Source organism: Callospermophilus lateralis, unplaced genomic scaffold, assembly GCF_048772815.1.
Source record: "Callospermophilus lateralis isolate mCalLat2 unplaced genomic scaffold, mCalLat2.hap1 Scaffold_8358, whole genome shotgun sequence".
Lineage (NCBI taxonomy): Eukaryota > Metazoa > Chordata > Mammalia > Rodentia > Sciuridae > Callospermophilus > Callospermophilus lateralis.
In genome coordinates, this window is record NW_027516431.1 from 42,252 (window position 1) to 59,412 (window position 17,161).

The 17,161-nt window shown below is 39.1% G+C and overlaps 1 protein-coding gene and 1 pseudogene across 1 annotated transcript; one reads left to right on the forward strand and one right to left on the reverse strand.

Moving 5' to 3' along the window:
* Nucleotides 1–683: 683 nt before the first annotated feature.
* Nucleotides 684–7,376, forward strand: LOC143408579 (endogenous retrovirus group K member 113 Env polyprotein-like). The gene is made up of 3 exons (XM_077108489.1): nucleotides 684–1,084; nucleotides 5,553–6,856; nucleotides 7,332–7,376. The coding sequence occupies exons 2-3, from the start codon at nucleotides 5,555–5,557 to the stop codon at nucleotides 7,374–7,376; spliced, it is 1,347 nt and encodes a 448-aa protein (XP_076964604.1). The 5' UTR covers nucleotides 684–1,084; nucleotides 5,553–5,554.
* Nucleotides 7,377–8,098: 722 nt separating this feature from the next.
* Nucleotides 8,099–8,901, reverse strand: LOC143408586 (zinc finger CCHC domain-containing protein 17 pseudogene; annotated as a pseudogene).
* Between the last annotated feature and the right edge of the window lie 8,260 nt (nucleotides 8,902–17,161).

Consider the following 17,161-nt stretch of genomic DNA (forward strand, 5'->3'; position numbering starts at 1 on the left):
AGAAAAAGGTAACTGAGTCTGTGTGTTTATTTCGATCTCGCTAGCTAACTTTTATGCCAAGAACCTCATTAATGAAACCATTGCGCTGGCCGCGTGGTAGAATTGGCGCCCACGAGGGGGGCATTCTAGATTAGCTAGATTGAGTGGGAGCGCGCTATAAAGATAAAGAAAAAAGTAAAGATAAAGGAAATAGTGACAATTTGGGTCACAAAAGGAAGTGGTGACAATTTGGGTCACAAAAGTACCTTAAGATATTGAAGGAAAGAGACGTTAAATTAATTAAAATGGGAAATTCAACTTCTACGGATAAGGAAATGTATCTGACTATTTTAGACAGTATAATTAATCAGAAAGGAAAACAGATAAAGAAAGCTCAGTTATTACAATTCTTAGAGATTGTAGGTAAATATTGTCCTTGGTTTTGTGAACAAGAGTCTCCAAATTTACTTACTTGGGAGAAATTAGGAAGAAAGTTACAAAAGGTCTGTCTTTCAAATGAATTACCTGGAGGCATAGATAATATTCAGAGAACCTGGACGGCCTTGGAAGTTTGTCTTTTTGAATATATGGGCCAGAATTCGTGGCCCCCTGAAGACCTGCTAAAAGGCATTCAACGGGCCATTAAGTCTATTCAAATGGAAAATCCGCCTGAGGCTACGTTAATTCCTTTTCCTTTAAGCCGCTTAAAAACGAAGGCGCTAGGGGCCAGGCCCAAAGTTAAAAATGTAAATTTAAACTTGCAAAATCAGGTTACTCGGCAGGGAGATTATGGAGAGCAACATCAGAAAGGAGATACCTCCGAGGTCCTAGAGAGCCCTCCAAGGGAGGTAGACAATCTTCCTGGAGAGGAAAATCCGGAAGAGATTCCTAGAGGGGCTCAGAGTTCCTCTCAGCCACGTGACTTAGAAGCCCAAATTCAAAATGGTGATAGCGCAGAATCCGACCTTGTCTCAGAGTCAGAGGGAGAAGAATCAGATGTTGAAATTCGGGATTTACAGAGAAATTTCGACAGGCTGCGTTTAACACCGCCTGCCCAGGCTACTCAAATTCGGCCCATACCCGCTAAAAGAACAAAGTTTAACAGGTACGCTGGATTAACGATGACTTTTCTTACCCCATTCCAGCGAGGTATTAAGAAGGCTCAGGAATTGGGGGAGGATACTAGTGGCTTTCAACTTTTTCCCGTTTTTGAGCAAGTTAATGAGCAAGATCAGAGAGTTAGAGTTCATGCTGTAATTCCTTTTAAAACCATTAAGGAACTAAAAGGTGCATGTGAGACGTACGGTCCAAATTCGCCTTTCGTACAGAGTCTGATAGATAATATTTGCTCCCAGCCCCTTCCTCCTAGCGACTGGATTTCTGTAGCCAGATCCTGTCTGAGCGGGGGAGATTTCTTGCTCTGGAGAACTTATTGGACTGATTTTTGTACTGAACAGGCAGAACTGAATAGGAAACGTAATATAGAAACACCAGTCGAAATGTTTTTAGGGACAGGCGAATTTGCTGACTTAGAAAGGCAGTTAAATTATGACTTTGTAATATACAATCAAATAACTGATTGTGCAAAGCGTGCCTGGAGACAAATAGTCTCTAAGGACCAATCCAATTTAGTTCTTACCAAAATCAGGCAAGGTGCCAATGAACATTATTCAGATTTTGTAGCCCGATTGTACCAGGCTGCAAACAGGTCGATCGGAGATCCAGGAGCCAGTGAATTCATAGTCAGACAACTAGCATTTGAAAACGCAAATAAGTACTGTCAAGATATTCTCCGACCGCACCGTAAGAAAGGCACAGTTTCTGAGTTCATTCGCTTGTGTTCTGATGTGGATTCTACACATTTACAGACTGTAGCTTTAGCCGCAGCCCTAAAAGAAACCTTAAAGCCACAGGATTTAGGGCGAAAACCCCGCGGAAAATGTTACGTTTGTGGGAAAAGCAATCATTTTGCGCGGGAGTGTCGCATGCGCAAGTTCAGGACTCCATCTACTGGCGATAATAGATATTGCAGGACTCGATCCCACATGGCGGATCCAGATGGCGCGGATCAGCCCGCCTTCTCGCCATCATTTCCTCCTAGCGGGAGGACAAAAAACTTCCGGTCGGCCCCTCCCCGGGCCGAGCAACAATACGGGGAATTCGAGGAGAGGTCGCACAGTGTGACGTCACTGGCGCCGACCAGGACAGCCCGCGATTTTTTCCGGAGGGATTTTTACCAGAACGTAGATCGCAGACAGTTTTCTTAGGGCCTTCAAGGACAATTGAATTGAGTCCTGAATCAGGACCAGAACAAATCCCTACTGGGATTTTCGGGCCGCTTCCTGATAATACTATAGGTTTAATTTTGGGACGTAATAATTTAAAGGGAGCCATTGAGGTAGTACCTGGTGTGATAGATTCAGATTTTAAAGGACAATTAAAGGTTACTGTAAGATCCAATTATGCCCTAAGGCTCACTCCAAGAGATACATTTGCCCAATTAATTTTATTGCCCTGTGATGCAGGGAGACACCTGCCGGTAGGTTCAGCTTCTAAGCCGCCGGACAGAGTATACTGGTCACAGTTAGTACGACAAGAGCGTCCTTTATTAGAACTTAAAATTAATAATAAAAAATTCCTCGGAATAATTGACACAGGGGCTGATATCTCTATTCCTTCCAGTAGATTTTGGCCAAGAAACTGGCCTTTACACGTAGCGCCAGCTAACCTAGAGGGCATAGGGCAGATTTCACAGCCCGCTCAAAGTGCCAACTATCTCCATTGGAAAGATTCCGATGGAAACAGTGGAGTATTCAAGCCTTATGTGTTAGAGACTTTACCAGCTAATCTATGGGGAAGAGATATTTTAACCAAAATGGGATTATTATTAGTTACTCCTAACTCTATGAGATCAGTTGAGGAAGTTAGTCAGAGATATTTTCCTGGAGATGATAGGGAGACCCATCAGGAAGAGTATCTGTTTACAAACCAGTCTCCACGACAAAGATTAGTAAATGCTCCAAGCCAAAATTTTTACTAGGGGCCCTGAGTACTTCCCCGATCCCTAAGACAGCTGAAAAAATCACCTGGCTCACAGAGGAGCCTATATGGATTTCTCAGTGGCCCATCTCAGGGGAAAAGCTTAAAATAATTCATAGGTTAGTAGAGGAACAACTTCAGGCTGGTCATATAGAACCAACGCTTAGTCCTTGGAACACACCTATTTTTGTTATTAAGAAAAAGTCAGGAAATTGGAGATTGCTGCAGGATTTAAGGGCAATAAATCATGCAATTCAGCCTATGGGATCCTTACAGCCAGGACTTCCCTCTCCCACAGCCATTCCTTTAGATTATAGCTTGATGGTAATAGATTTAAAAGACTGTTTTTTCTCTATAAGGTTACATCCTAGAGATTGTGAGAGATTTGCTTTCACTGTCTCAACAATTAATTTTAAGGAACCTGTTAAAAGATATTGCTGGAAAGTACTCCCACAGGGAATGCGTAATAGTCCTACTCTGTGCCAAAAATACGTAGACCAGGCGATAGATCCCATAAGAAGTAGCTTTCCTGATGCATATATTATTCATTTTATGGATGATATATTATTGGCTCATGCTAATCCAGAGGTACTTTCAGAAATTTTTACTCAGTTAGAGACTTCGCTTACAGCAATGGGTTTATGCATAGCTCCTCAAAAAATTCAAAAAGTGTCACCTTTTCAATATCTAGGTCAGATAATTCAAGGACGTACAATCCGTCCTCAAAATCTTCAGATAAGAATTAAGGAGTTACATACCCTTAATGATTTTCAAAAGCTATTAGGAGATAATAATTGGCTGAGGCCATCCTTAAAACTAACTACTTCTGAGTTAAGTCCTTTATTTCAGATATTACAAGGAAATCCTTCTCCAACCTCTCCACGTCAGCTAACTTTAGAGGCTAAAACAGCTTTAAGGAAAGTTGAAAATGCAATTAAAAATGCACAGCTTACTAGAGTTGATCCTAAGGAAATGGTGTATTTATTAATATTTCCAACTGAACATACACCAACAGGAGCCATATGGCAAAAATTAGGAGTTATTGAGTGGATTTATTTATCCCACTCCCCTCAAAAAACATTAATTCCTTTTCATGATTCTATAGCTCAATTAGTAATTAAGGGTAGAACTAGGATTTTACAATTAATTGGATCTGAACCTGATATCATAATTATTCCATTTTCTGTTCAACAGATTAATTGGCTTTTTCAAACTTCTAGCCCATGGCAAATAGCTTTTGCTGATTTTCCTGGCCAGATAGATAGTCACTATCCTCGTGATAAGATTATACAATTTGCATCATTAACGTCACTTATTTTTCCAAAGATTGTACGTGCCCATCCTATAGATGAAGCCTTATCAGTGTTCACTGATGGATCAAGTTCAGGTAAAGCAGGATTTTATAGTCGTGTTCACACAGAGGTAATACAAACTTCTTATACTTCTGCCCAAAGAGCAGAGCTTCAAGCTCTGATCTGTGCCTTAACTTACTTTACAAATGAGCCTATTAACATTTATTCTGACAGCTTATATGCAGTCGGAGTTACTAAAAATATTAAAACTTCAGTTATTGGGTATACTTCATCACAAGAGTTATTTAAATTATTTCATAATTTACAAAAGGCAGTGCTAATACGAAAATATCCATGTTTCATAGGACATATACGAGCTCATACTAATCTTCCAGGACCTTTAGCTTCAGGTAATAACAAAATTGACAGACTCGTAGCTTTTTGTCAACAGATGTCTTCATATGACTGTGCACTAGCTTCCCATTCCTTGCATCATCAAAATGCTTCTAGCTTACGTAAAAAATTTAATATTACTAGAGAACAAGCTCGTCAGATTGTAAGCCAATGCCCTAAGTGTGTTATTCACACTCCATCTCTGCCATCAGGGGTAAATCCCCGTGGATTAAAACCAAATCAAATCTGGCAAATGGACGTAACTCATATTCCTCAATTTGACAAGCAGTGTTATATGCATGTCATAGTGGACACTTATTCTAGATTTATTTTTGCCACAGCACGTACTAAGGAAAATTCTCAAAATGTAATTTCTCATTGCCTAGCAGCTTTTTCTGTTTTAGGATGCCCTATGCAGATTAAAACAGATAATGCTCCAGCTTATGTGAGCTCTTCTTTTCAACAATTTTGTCAAGAGTTTAAAATTAATCATAAAACAGGAATTCCTTATAACCCCCAAGGTCAAGCCATTGTAGAACGAGCTCATTTATCTATTAAACTTCAATTACAAAAATTAAAAAGGGGGGATAAGCTTATGACTCCCCAAAATAGCCTTAATCATGCCTTGTTTGTTTTAAATTTTTTAAACTGTGACGCAGAAGGTCACACTGCTGCTGAGAGACAAATGTCTCCCTCAGTAACAGGCCCTTTAGGCAGAGTTTTGTGGAAAGATTTACAAACCGGTCAGTGGAAGGGCCCAGACCCGGTGATTATATGGGGCAGAGGGCATGCTTGTATTTTCCCAGAAAATTCTTCTCGTCCTATTTGGGTGCCTGAACGTGCTATCAGACATGGAAGAGATAGAACCCAGATTGAAGCGACTGAGGATCGACCCAGAGGAGCCCCCATCCAGAAGGAGGAGATATCGGAAAAGGATGAAGAAAGACCAGATTGACCCAGCCAAAAAGCTGATTTCATGGGAAGACGTGAAGAAGCTAACAACCCAGGCTTCCCGAATACTTCGAGACCTAGGAAAAAACAGGACCCCAATGATGATGGTAACAACAGTAATTGCCCTACTGGGCTGTCAGGTAAAGGGGGATCAAGTAGACACTTACTGGACATATTTCCCAGATCCACCCCTGGTACACCCAGCTGTGTGGACTGGAGAATCTATTCCAGTATTTACTAATGACTCATTCATGATGGGAGGATTTACAGATACTCATATTACTCCCAATCATGTGACTAGATTTAATTATTCTGGCTATAGTGCCCAATTACCCTTGTGTTGGTCCCACGATAAACATGCTGGCTGTCTGAAAGTATCATTCGAAGAAAAGACAGCGATTGGTAGACCTAGACTGACAAATAATTCTATTTATGGAGATTTAAAACCTAATACTAGATCAGTAATTAAGATGGGACTTTCCCATAATAAGCCAGTCATTTCTGCCAAACCTCCACGGATACACCACTGTCCAAATAGTTCTACAATTGAGATTGGCACCTTTCCTAAATGGATGGATTGTATAAATCCCTTTCCTGTACAACATAAGGTGTCTAAAGATAGTGGGTATATTTTAGACTGGTCTCCAAAAATTGATAAGAGACAATTACGAAGAAATTCTGCTATGACACCTGCAGGATTTGTTAGTAATATTTTGACTTATAGTAAAGGTGGTGTTCAAAAGGATATTTGGCGTTTAATTGCTGCCTCAGAATTCTTACATTTTACAGACAAACCCTTACCAAGATTTATTGGCAAGAACTGTAAAGAGGGATCTTGCTATGGCTTACGAGCTTGTGTCCAATCTCCTTATGTTTTAATTATTGGAAATGTAAAAGTTAAATGGATAGATGACAGATATATTGTTACTTGTAATAAATGTAACCTAACCAATTGTATTACTAGGTATAATGGAGGAAAAGGAGTGCTGATACTTCATCAGCCCTCTTTCGTTTTATTACCTGCTAATATTTCAGAGCCATGGTATGCTGATGCTGGTTTACAAGTCTTACAGCAAATTCATGCCCAGCTGGCAAGACCTAAACGTGCTATTGGAGTTATAATTGTTGGTGTTTTGGCGCTAGTCTCTTTTATTGCATCAACTGTCTCTGCATCTCTGACATTGTCTCAGAATATTCAGCATGCAAAATTTCTTAATAATTTAGCTCAAAATACTTCCAAGGCTCTGCGTAATCAAGTAAATATTGATGAAAAGATTGAAACTAAATTAAACGCCTTAGAGGCAACTGTTATTGACATAGGTAATGAACTTTCAGCCTTAAAATTTAAAGAAAGGCTTAAATGCCATGCTAATTATAAGTATGTGTGTGTTACAGCTGCCAAGTACAATGCTTCTCTCTGGGATTGGGAGAAGGTTAAAAACCATTTGTTAGGTATTTGGCAAAATAGTAATAATAGCTTGGATATTCTGGAACTTCATCACCATATCCAAGACATTCAAAATAATAGAGCTGATTTTTCAGATCCTTCTTCTTTGGCTAACCAAATATTGAAGGAGTTAAATGGATTCAACCCTGGAAATATTCTCAAACACTCGGCCTGGTACATTATTGGATTATTCTCTTTGCTGCTAATTCTTTATTGCATTGTAATTGTAGGATGGCGAGTCTTCAGAACAAGAATGCAGAAGCTCCAGAGAGTGAACTGCCGCCTCATTTTTGCGAAAAGAAAGGGGGAATATGTCGGAAGCCATTCTCACACGTGACTGGGTGACTCCCGGTTAGGGTCTGAGGCGCTCTGGCTGTGTCGGAGCTTTCCCGGCCCTCTCCTGATGAGAGAACCTGTCCGTGTGGGGGTGTAACTGACCACTGACCCCGGAGGCCCAATCACTGACCCTGACCTTGGAGTGCGGCTCCCCCTTCAACCTTCATTGGATGGAATTATCCCCTGAATTTCTTGCTCCCCAATAAAAGGCTACTCCCTGGCGTGCTCTCTCTCTCTCTCTCCTGCTAGCCCTGAGTAATCCTTGCTGCCCTGCCGGGCGGTTAGAGGAGGGAACCAGAGAGGGGAGCCGTCTCGGACCTGGTCATAGAAAAAGGTAACTGAGTCTGTGTGTTTATTTCGATCTCGCTAGCTAACTTTTATGCCAAGAACCTCATTAATGAAACCATTGCGCTGGCCGCGTGGTAGAGGGTAGGCCTCAGGAGTCAACTGCAAAGGGATCAGAAGCAGTAAGGAAAGAACAACTCATTCAGGCGGCTGCTTCTCACCTGTAACTCCCAAACCTGCTTGCTCCATTCCCATAGAAGTCAACGGGGTGGGAGGCCATATTCTCACTATTGAGTCTTTTCAGGAGCCAGAGCTTCAAGGCACAAAACTCTTGATTCCTTATTCTCTCAACCACCCCGTCCTCTCTTTTCTACTCTCATTCCTTGTGCTTCTTCTTATGCTGCTTCTTCTTTTTCTTCTTCTTGGCCGCCTTGCTGTCTTTTGATGTGTGTTTTGCTCTCTTGCCCATATCACTCTCAGAGTCTGAGCTGTCAGAGTCAGATGACTTCTTGTCTCTGTGTTTCTTTTTCTTCTTTTCCTTCTTTCTTTTCCGGGAAGAATTCCTCATGGAATCAGGTTTCTCAAATTCTGCTGACTTTATCTCTTCTTTCTCCTCTTCCTCATCAGGTATCAGAGAATATTTGGTCCCACCTGGTTGCATGAAGCAATCTTTTGAAAAGTGATCTTTGCAGCCACACTTCTTGCAGGTAGTGTTCAGGACCGCCTCAAGAGTGATCTTCTGCCCAGTGTAATCCTGGAAGGACCGCCTCCGCCTCTCTTCTTGCTCAGTGAAAACATTGTTGGGATCGAGGTCTTTCCCAGTCCCTTGGTTGACAACTTTCATGGAGAGGGGTACTTTTATCCTATCATTTTTCATCTCTCGACCAATCAGTTTCACCCACACTTTGTCTCCAACATCTACTATCTCAGAAGGCTTGTCCACCCGACAAGAGGACATGTGAGTTCGATGGACCAGACCTTGCTTCCGATAGCTTGGGATTTTGATAAAGCTCCATAATCTGTCACCATGGCAACCTCTCCTTGGAAAATAGTGTAGAGAGCAGGTAAGTTTTCCATGGTCTCAGGTCTTCCTGAATTCATCCTTAATGTTCTATGGCTCCTCCATTTCTCTTCTGCTAAAGTTAACTCAAGTGCCTTGGCGTCAGCTTCAGATCTCCCCAGCCGTCTTATTGCCCGACAAAATAACTGGTCTTTTTAAAAGAAAATTTTTAAAAGACCAAGGTCATGAAACACAAAAAAGGCTGAGGAATTCTTCCAGATCAAAGACAACTAAAGAGACATAACAATGAAATTCAACATGACATCCTGGATTTGATTCTGAACCAGAAAAAGGACAAATGAGACAAATGGGGAAATTTCACTAAAGCCTATGGATCAGATCAGTGATCCAAAATTTTTTCATGTGAAGTGCAAAATAGTAAATATTTTAGGATTGGTGGACCACATAAGAGCTCTATGGCATATTCTTCTACAATTTTTTTTTTATCACTCCTTAAAAATGTGAAATCTATTTTTTAACTCACAGGCCTTAACCAGAGATACAATAGGCCTGATTTTTTTTATTTGTTCTAATTAATTATATATCATAGTAGAATGCATTTCAACACATTATACATAAATGGAATATAACTTCTCATTCTTCTAGTTGTACATGATGTAGAATTACACAGATTGTGTAATCATATATGTGCAGAGAGTAATAATGTCCAATTCATTCTATTATCCTTCCTACCCCCAAACCTCCTCCCCTCCCTTCACTTCCCTCTGTCTAATCCAAATATCTATATTATTCCATTATTGAAGGCCACAGCTGAGTCTGGATGACACATGGCATTTTTGCCAGAAGTAGTGGTTGAGCGGTGACGCCAGAGAGCCATTAAGATGACTTTTGAGTTCTCGCGGAGTTCCAGTTGAGTTCCCTTTGAGCTCTTGTGGGGATTCCTGAAGAGTTCGCCTTGGTTGGGGAAGTGCCGGAGGAGGGATTTCTGGTTGGTGGTTCCTGGAGGAGCCACGTGGCATTTGGGAGAGTTCCCAGGGAGAGTGTGTGGAGTGCGCTGGTGGAGTTCAGAAATAAAGTTTGTTCCTGCTTCAGTGGCTCGTGATTTGTGCCCCGCCAGACTGTGGCATTCCATAGCTCCTGCCCCCTTGTTGTGTATTAGAATATGCATATCACAGAAAACATTCTGCCTTTGATACTTTGGGACTGGCTTATTTCTCTCAGCCTGATGTTTTCCAACTCCATTCATTTACTGGCAAATGCCATCTTTTCATTCTTCTTTAAGGCTGAGTAATAGTTCATTGTGCATATATAACCACATTTTCTTTATCCATTCATCTGTTGAAGGACACCTAGGTTGGTTCCATAGTTTAGCTATTGTGAATTGTACTGCTGTAAACATTGATGTCGTTGTAGTATACTGATTTTAAGTCAATAGGCCTGATTTTGATAATCATAGTATTAAACTCTAAAATTAATAGGGAATCCAGATGGGGGTATTTTCTAAGTATGAAATCTTCAAAATGAAGACTTTAAGGTTAAATAAGTGGACAAAATATAATCACGATCAAACTATTCACATATCCAACAAGCTAGCTCATATAAAACAACTATAACAAAAACACACACTGGACTCTTCACTTCCTTGTACCACTGACAGATACTCTATTGTCCCTAAGAATCTTCGGGAATCCCCTCCCGCTATATGTACTACTCTCTCCTCCCTCCCATCCCAGAGTCCTTCACAGTTAGACCCTCTCTATACTTGAGCTGTCTACAAGAACACGCCCTCAAACAGGCCTTCCCTACTATTACCCTCCCCACCTCTATCTCACACTCCATGTTTCTCTTTAAAAGGAGAAATGGCAGTGGTAATTAAATATTTACTGGAGTAACCAGTTATTTCATGTGTGTCTTACCTGCCAGGAGAGCAGAAATCATGGCTCTCCTCTTCAATGCTGTATTCCCAGCATCTAGCTCAGGGCTCTGTGTACAGGAAATGCTTCAGTCAGCAGGAGATGGATGACAGGGGGGTGAGGAAATTCTTCAGTGTGGCACTAGAGGGAGCCAGCACAAAGAGACACTATCAGAGATGGACTAGAAAGCAAGCTTCTCAATAGAGGAAATAACTACTAATAACACTGTCCAACAACATAATCAGTGGCTTTCTAAGCCTCTACAGAAGCTGAAGGCTATTTTTTAAACAGATATAGAAAAGATCCAAAGTAATAGGTTAGTCTCACATTTTTTTAAGTTTTTCTAATTTTATATTCTGGCTAATACTATTCATAAACAATTATAGGACACTCACATGGTATACTAATTAGTGAACTGGCAGAATAATTATAAGTCTAACAATATTTTATAAAAATAGCCAGGTAGAGCAACATAACTAATGTGACTCACCAGATAAATACAGTTATTATGTATAATTGTAATGTACCAATTAAAAAAAAAAAGATTAAGCTCTACTATTTAACAAAATTAAGAGATGAACAAATTTATTAAGAACTCATTAGGGAAAGAGTAAGTATAGTGAAAACATAAATTGATAAAGTTATAAGAAATAAAATATAATTATTTAAGTATATATGCTAATGATATTAACACCTACTTATCTACTTACTGCCCAATTAAGAAGGAATTTGCGGACTTATTTTATGACCAAACTATTTATATTAAAACAAAAGAAAATTATAATATGCCTGTTCATATCAAGCCTACCTTGATATGAACTGAGTTAAGAGCAGGTTATGAAACAGTAAATTATATGACATCCAGAAAAAAATCTACATTAAAGTAGATCAAAGTATAAACAATACTTTCATTATGATTATATGTGGTTTTATCCCCAGTACTGCAATAAATAGATGAACAAACATATTGAAGGAAATCAGTTTCTCAGTATAAAAAGCTATATAATAAAGAGTGTTTAATATAATTTTTATTATCATGCACAGAATTCAAAATTTATCTTTTAAAAAATACAATTCAGTGTGTTTTAGTATATTCACAAAGTTCCACAAATATCTTATTGTAGAACATTTTCACTGCCTCCAATACACACCCATCCCTCTGTATTCTTCCATCCCCCGGCTCATGGCACCCACTAACCTACTTTCTGTCTCTGAATTTGCCTATTCTGGACAAGTTATATAAATGGAATAATACAATAAATACAATATGTAGGGGTTTGTGTCTGGCTTCCTTCACTGAACATAATGTTTTCAAGGTTCACCCATGTTTTAGTATGTTTCTTTACTCTAGGCCATTTGTTTTTATTGCTGAATAGTAGTCCATGCATGTGTACATATATGTGAATATATATACACATATAGATACACATACATAATATATGTACATATCCATTTATAATAGATAGACATTCAGGGTGTTTCCGCTTTTTTTGCTATACTCAATAATGCTGCTATGATTGTATGTGTACATGTTTTTGTTTTCATTTCTCTTGGGTTATCTAGGAGTAGAACTGCTTAATAATTTAAGTGATTGCCAGAGTTTTCCAAATGGTTCTATCATTTTAGATGAATTACCAACAATGTTTGATAGATCCAATTTCTTCACCTTCTCACCAACATTTGTTATTATCTGTGTTTTTGATTATTGCCATCCTAGCAGATGCAAACTCGTGTCTCATTGTTACTTGAAAAAATTATCTTACTGCTGGGGATGTAGGTCAGTGGTAAGTGCTTACCTAGCATGCATAAGGCCCTGGGTTCATCCCCATTTCTTCCCCCTACACATGAAACTATCCTAAAATGGTTTTACAGTATAGAAAAGGTAACCAATTAAGTGACTATCCACATTAGGCAAAGCAAATAACTTTACAAAATTTGTAATTTACCTGAAGTTAACCATAATAAGCCTCTAATTAGGTGGTAATTTCCACAGTTTTCCTAAAGGAGGTGCTTAACACTCAACAAAAAGTAGTCACGTGATAACATCTGGTTCAACAGAATGTTAATATACTCACTTTCTCTCATTATACTGAATTCCTAAATACATGTATCTACGTTCCATGTTGTTCCAAAAAATCTCTCAGGCAACCTAGATATGCTGAGCTATTTGTTCAGTTGAAAGCAATCCTGCTTCAATAGTGATCTCAGGCATCTTGCAAAAGGAAAAGCAAATCCCATTTGCAAGAAATCCCAAAGGATAATGTTCCAAGAAACAGGAGCTCACAGTAAAAAAATCACAGAACAGGGGCCAGGATTGTGGCTCAGTGGTGGAGCGCTTGACTAGTATGCATGAGGCGCTGAGTTTGATCCCCAGCACCAATACAGATTAAAAAAAAAATAAAATAATAAAGGTATTGTTGGAGATTCCTTGCAAAACTGGGACTGGAACCACCATTTGACCCAGTTATCCCTCTCCTCTATCTATACCCAAAGGACTTAAAAACAGCATACCTTAGGGACGTAGCCACATCAATGTTTATAGCAGCACAATTCACAATAGCTAAACTGTAATGAATGGATAGAGAAAAATGTGGCATATATATACAACGGGATATTACTCAGCAATAAGAGAATAAAATCATGGCATTTGCAGGTAAATGGATGGAATTAGAGAAGATAATGCTAAGTGAAGTTAGCCAATCCCAAAAAACCAAATGCAGAATGTTTTCTCTGATATAAGGTGACTGACTCATAGTAAGGTAGGAAGGGGAGCACGGGAGGCATAGATGAACTCTAGATAGGGTAGAGGGTGGAAAGAAGAGGGAGGGGGCAGGGGGTTAGTAATGATCATGGAATGTGATGGACATCATTATCCAAAGTACATGTATGAAGACACGAATTGGTGTGAATATACTTTGTATACAACCAGAGATATGAAAAATTGTGCTCTATATGTGTAATATGAACTGTAATGCATTCAGCTGTCATTTAAAAAAATCAATAAAAAAGATATTGTGTCCATCTACAACTAAAATATATTTTTTTAAAAAATCACAAAACATGCAAATGAGCAAAGCCCATAGTAGAATCCAGAAGAATTAAATCTGAAAAACTTAAAATACTGGAACTCTCAGTAGCACAACATGTTTTTTTTTTTTTTTAAATATTTTTTTTTATTGGTTGTTCAAAACATTACAAAGCTCATGGCATATCATCTTCCATACATTTGATTCAAATGGGTTATCAGCTCCCATTTTTACCCCAATTACAAGTTGCAGAATGACATCGGTTACACATCCACATTTTTACATAATACCATATTAATGACTGTTGTATTCTGCTACCTTTCCTATCCCCTACTATCCCCCCTCCCCTTCCCTCTCCTCTTCCCTCTCTACCCCATCTGCTGTGGTTTAATTCTCTCCCTTTTTTTTCCCTTTCCCCTCACAAACTCTTATATGTACTTTTATGTAACAATGAGGGTCTCCTTCCATTTCCATACAGTTTCCCTTCTCTCTCCCTCTCTCCCACCCCACTCGTCTCTGTTAAATGTTAATCTTTTCCTCATGCTCTTCTTCCCTGTTCTGATCTTGGTTGCTCTCTTTATATCAAAGGAGACATTTGGCATTTGTTTTTTAAGGATTGGCTAGCTTCACTTAGCATTATCTGCTCTAATGCCATCCATTTCCCTGCAAAATCCATGATTTTGTCATTTTTTAGTGCTGCATAATACTCCATTGTGTATAGATGCCACAGTTTTTTAATCCATTCATCTATTGAAGGGCATCTAGGTTGATTCCAAAGTCTAGCTATTGTGAATTGCAATTCACAATAGCACAACATGTTAATCAGCTGTCCATCACAAAGGAGGAAAGAGTTATTGAGTTCATGGTTTCAGAGGCTCCAATCCATGGTCACATGACCCTGTGGCTTTGAGCCTACCAAGAGGCAGCCCATCATGGCAGAAGTACATGCAGGAGGAGAGCTATTCATGTCGTGGCAGCCAAGAAGCAAAAAGAAGAAAGGGCCAGGGACAAAGTGCACCCTTCAAAGGTGTGCCCCCAGTGACCTTCCTTCTCCATCTAGGTCCTACCTCCTGAAGTTTTCACCACCTCCAGGAAAGCCTGCGTCTAGGAACCAAGCCTTCAAAGGGTGACAAGGGGAGCCTTTAAGGGGTGACACTCAAGATCCAAACTAGAACATTCAATATAAAATGAGCATGTCTATTCTGTTGGAAGAAATAAAAGGACTTGAAAACAGGAGTATAGAGAAGTAACTACAAAAATTGGTTTTTCAAAATGGTTACCTGAAAAAGAATCACACAGAAGAGCTATAATATACTACAAAAAGTAAGATAAAAACTCAATGAAGTAATTTAACAGTAGATTAAACCAGCTGAACAGTTAATAAACTGAAAGCCATATTCAAAGAAATTTTCCAGAATGCAGTGGTAGTGACACAGGGACTCACACTATGAACAGTGGTTAAAAGCGATGAAGTAAAAATGTAAACTACACAACTAATCACAGATCCAGAAGAAGAAAATAATGTGAATGTGGAAAGTGCAGTATTTGAAAAGTGAGTGTTCAAGGGCTTACTCAAATTGATGGAAGACATCAATTCACAGACTAAATTAATACAAAATAGGATATAAAAATAATTCCACATTTGGACACAGTGAAGTATAAAGCACTAAAAACAAAGAGACTACCTTACAGGCAGCTAGAGAGAAAAGAGGTAACCTCCAAAGGACCATCAGCTGACATGTCAAAAGGACACAGAACACAAGGGCCAGCTTGAAGGGGCTCTTCCTGGCCAAACTTAAGACAATGAAAGCACTGAAAAGAATTATGATGCTTTATTATAACACACTGAATCAAAAGAATCAATTGATCTTTAATAACACATAAAATGAAAAAGTGCAGGCAGAGAGGAGAAAATCCTCTTTACAAAGAAGATGTCGTTGAAGGGCTGGAGGAACGTCGATTAGAGAAGATCACTCATTTGCACCCACCAATGTAATATGAAATCATTCAAGGATCATCAGCAGATGCTGAAATGATGACATGCAAGTTGGTTGAGAAACAGGATATTCACTCAGTGTTAAAGTTTCTCCATACAAATTTCACATTGAAAAAAATTATACTGTAATTTATAAATGAATAAATAAATAAATAAAAATCCCAAAGGGAAAAGGTATGTTTACAACAGGGCAACTTGGCAATAACCATGTCAGCAGCAGCAATAGTGGAGCCCCTGACATCTTGAGCCTTCTCTTGTGATGCTATAAGGATACAAGGTCACCTGACAAAAATTTTAACCGAAATCTAATCAAGAGGAAACAATTAGGCAAGTTTGTAATATGGGACCCTCAGAAATACTTAACCCAGACTCTTCAAATATTCAATATTATAAAAAAATGTCTAAGTGCTTTAAAATGATTAAGGGAGACTAAAGTGATACAACAAACAGATGTAGCTCTGGTTTGGACCCTGGGGTTGAAAATAAAGTTAGCCATAGCAGTCATTTTTGGGGTGTGTATGCTTTTGTATCCTTCAAGTTCTTCTGTTTTTTTTGCTTCTACACAACTCCAGGGATGATCACAACACTATAAGGCTGCTATTATTATTATCCCCATATTGAAAATGAGGAGGTTATCTAACTTCTCAAAGCCCCATAACTAGAAAATGGGCAGAGCCATTCTGAAACACAGAGTCCAAGTCAAGAGCCTACCATGAGGTCATTATATTATCGAGTATTTTTACTGTTTTCTTTGGTGGTGGGGGGGGGAGTTGATGCCACTCTTACTGAATTCTGCATTTGTTTAAGCTTCACAACCCTGTGAAGTAGGGTTTTTATTCCTATTTTGCAAAAGAGAAGACAATCTGAGAGAGTTGAGTTACCTGTCCACAGTCACACTGCTATAGTGTAAAGGACCATGATTAAGCACAGGTGTATCTGACTCCAGTGCTCCCTCTTTCTAGATCAACATTCTGCCTTCTACATTCTGTGTAGAAAGCATTCCTTTTTTTTTTTTTTTAAGAAAGCTAATCTACTAGACAACGTTTGGTTTTCAAACATGTATTCCTATATTTGTTCAGAATAAAAAAACCAATTTCTCCAGAAATATTTTTTTCAGTAATCAATGAGATTCTATGACATAAGAGAATGAATTCAGATAGTTGCCAGCATTCCAGACCAGCAGCCTGGTTGGGGTTCCCATAGACGGGATTCAGTCACCTCCATAAGAAATAAGCAAACAATGGAAAAATGAATTTAATTCAGTTTGGCAGAAACTGGAAAGATAGCTAATCTACCTCTGCCAGTCTTGAAGGAACATTACAATCTGTGGGAACACAATCCAGGAAACATACCTTTGTTGATTTATCCAGCCTGTGCTAGCCAGAGATATGTCACTATTCCCCTTCCACCAGCCCAGGCCAAGGGGGCAGCTTTTCATTTTCCATTCTTGGCATGAAATGATGTGAGAGTCTGGGGCCCTCCA

Excerpts from the sequence above, each read along its gene's own strand:
- LOC143408579 (XM_077108489.1), top strand. The coding sequence starts at position 5,555 with ATGGAAGAGATAGAACCCAGATTGAAGCGACTGAGGATCGACCCAGAG. Across the intron at positions 6,857-7,331 it reads TGTCTCAGAATATTCAGCAT|GATGGCGAGTCTTCAGAACA; the intron begins GCAAAATTTCTT and ends TTGTAATTGTAG.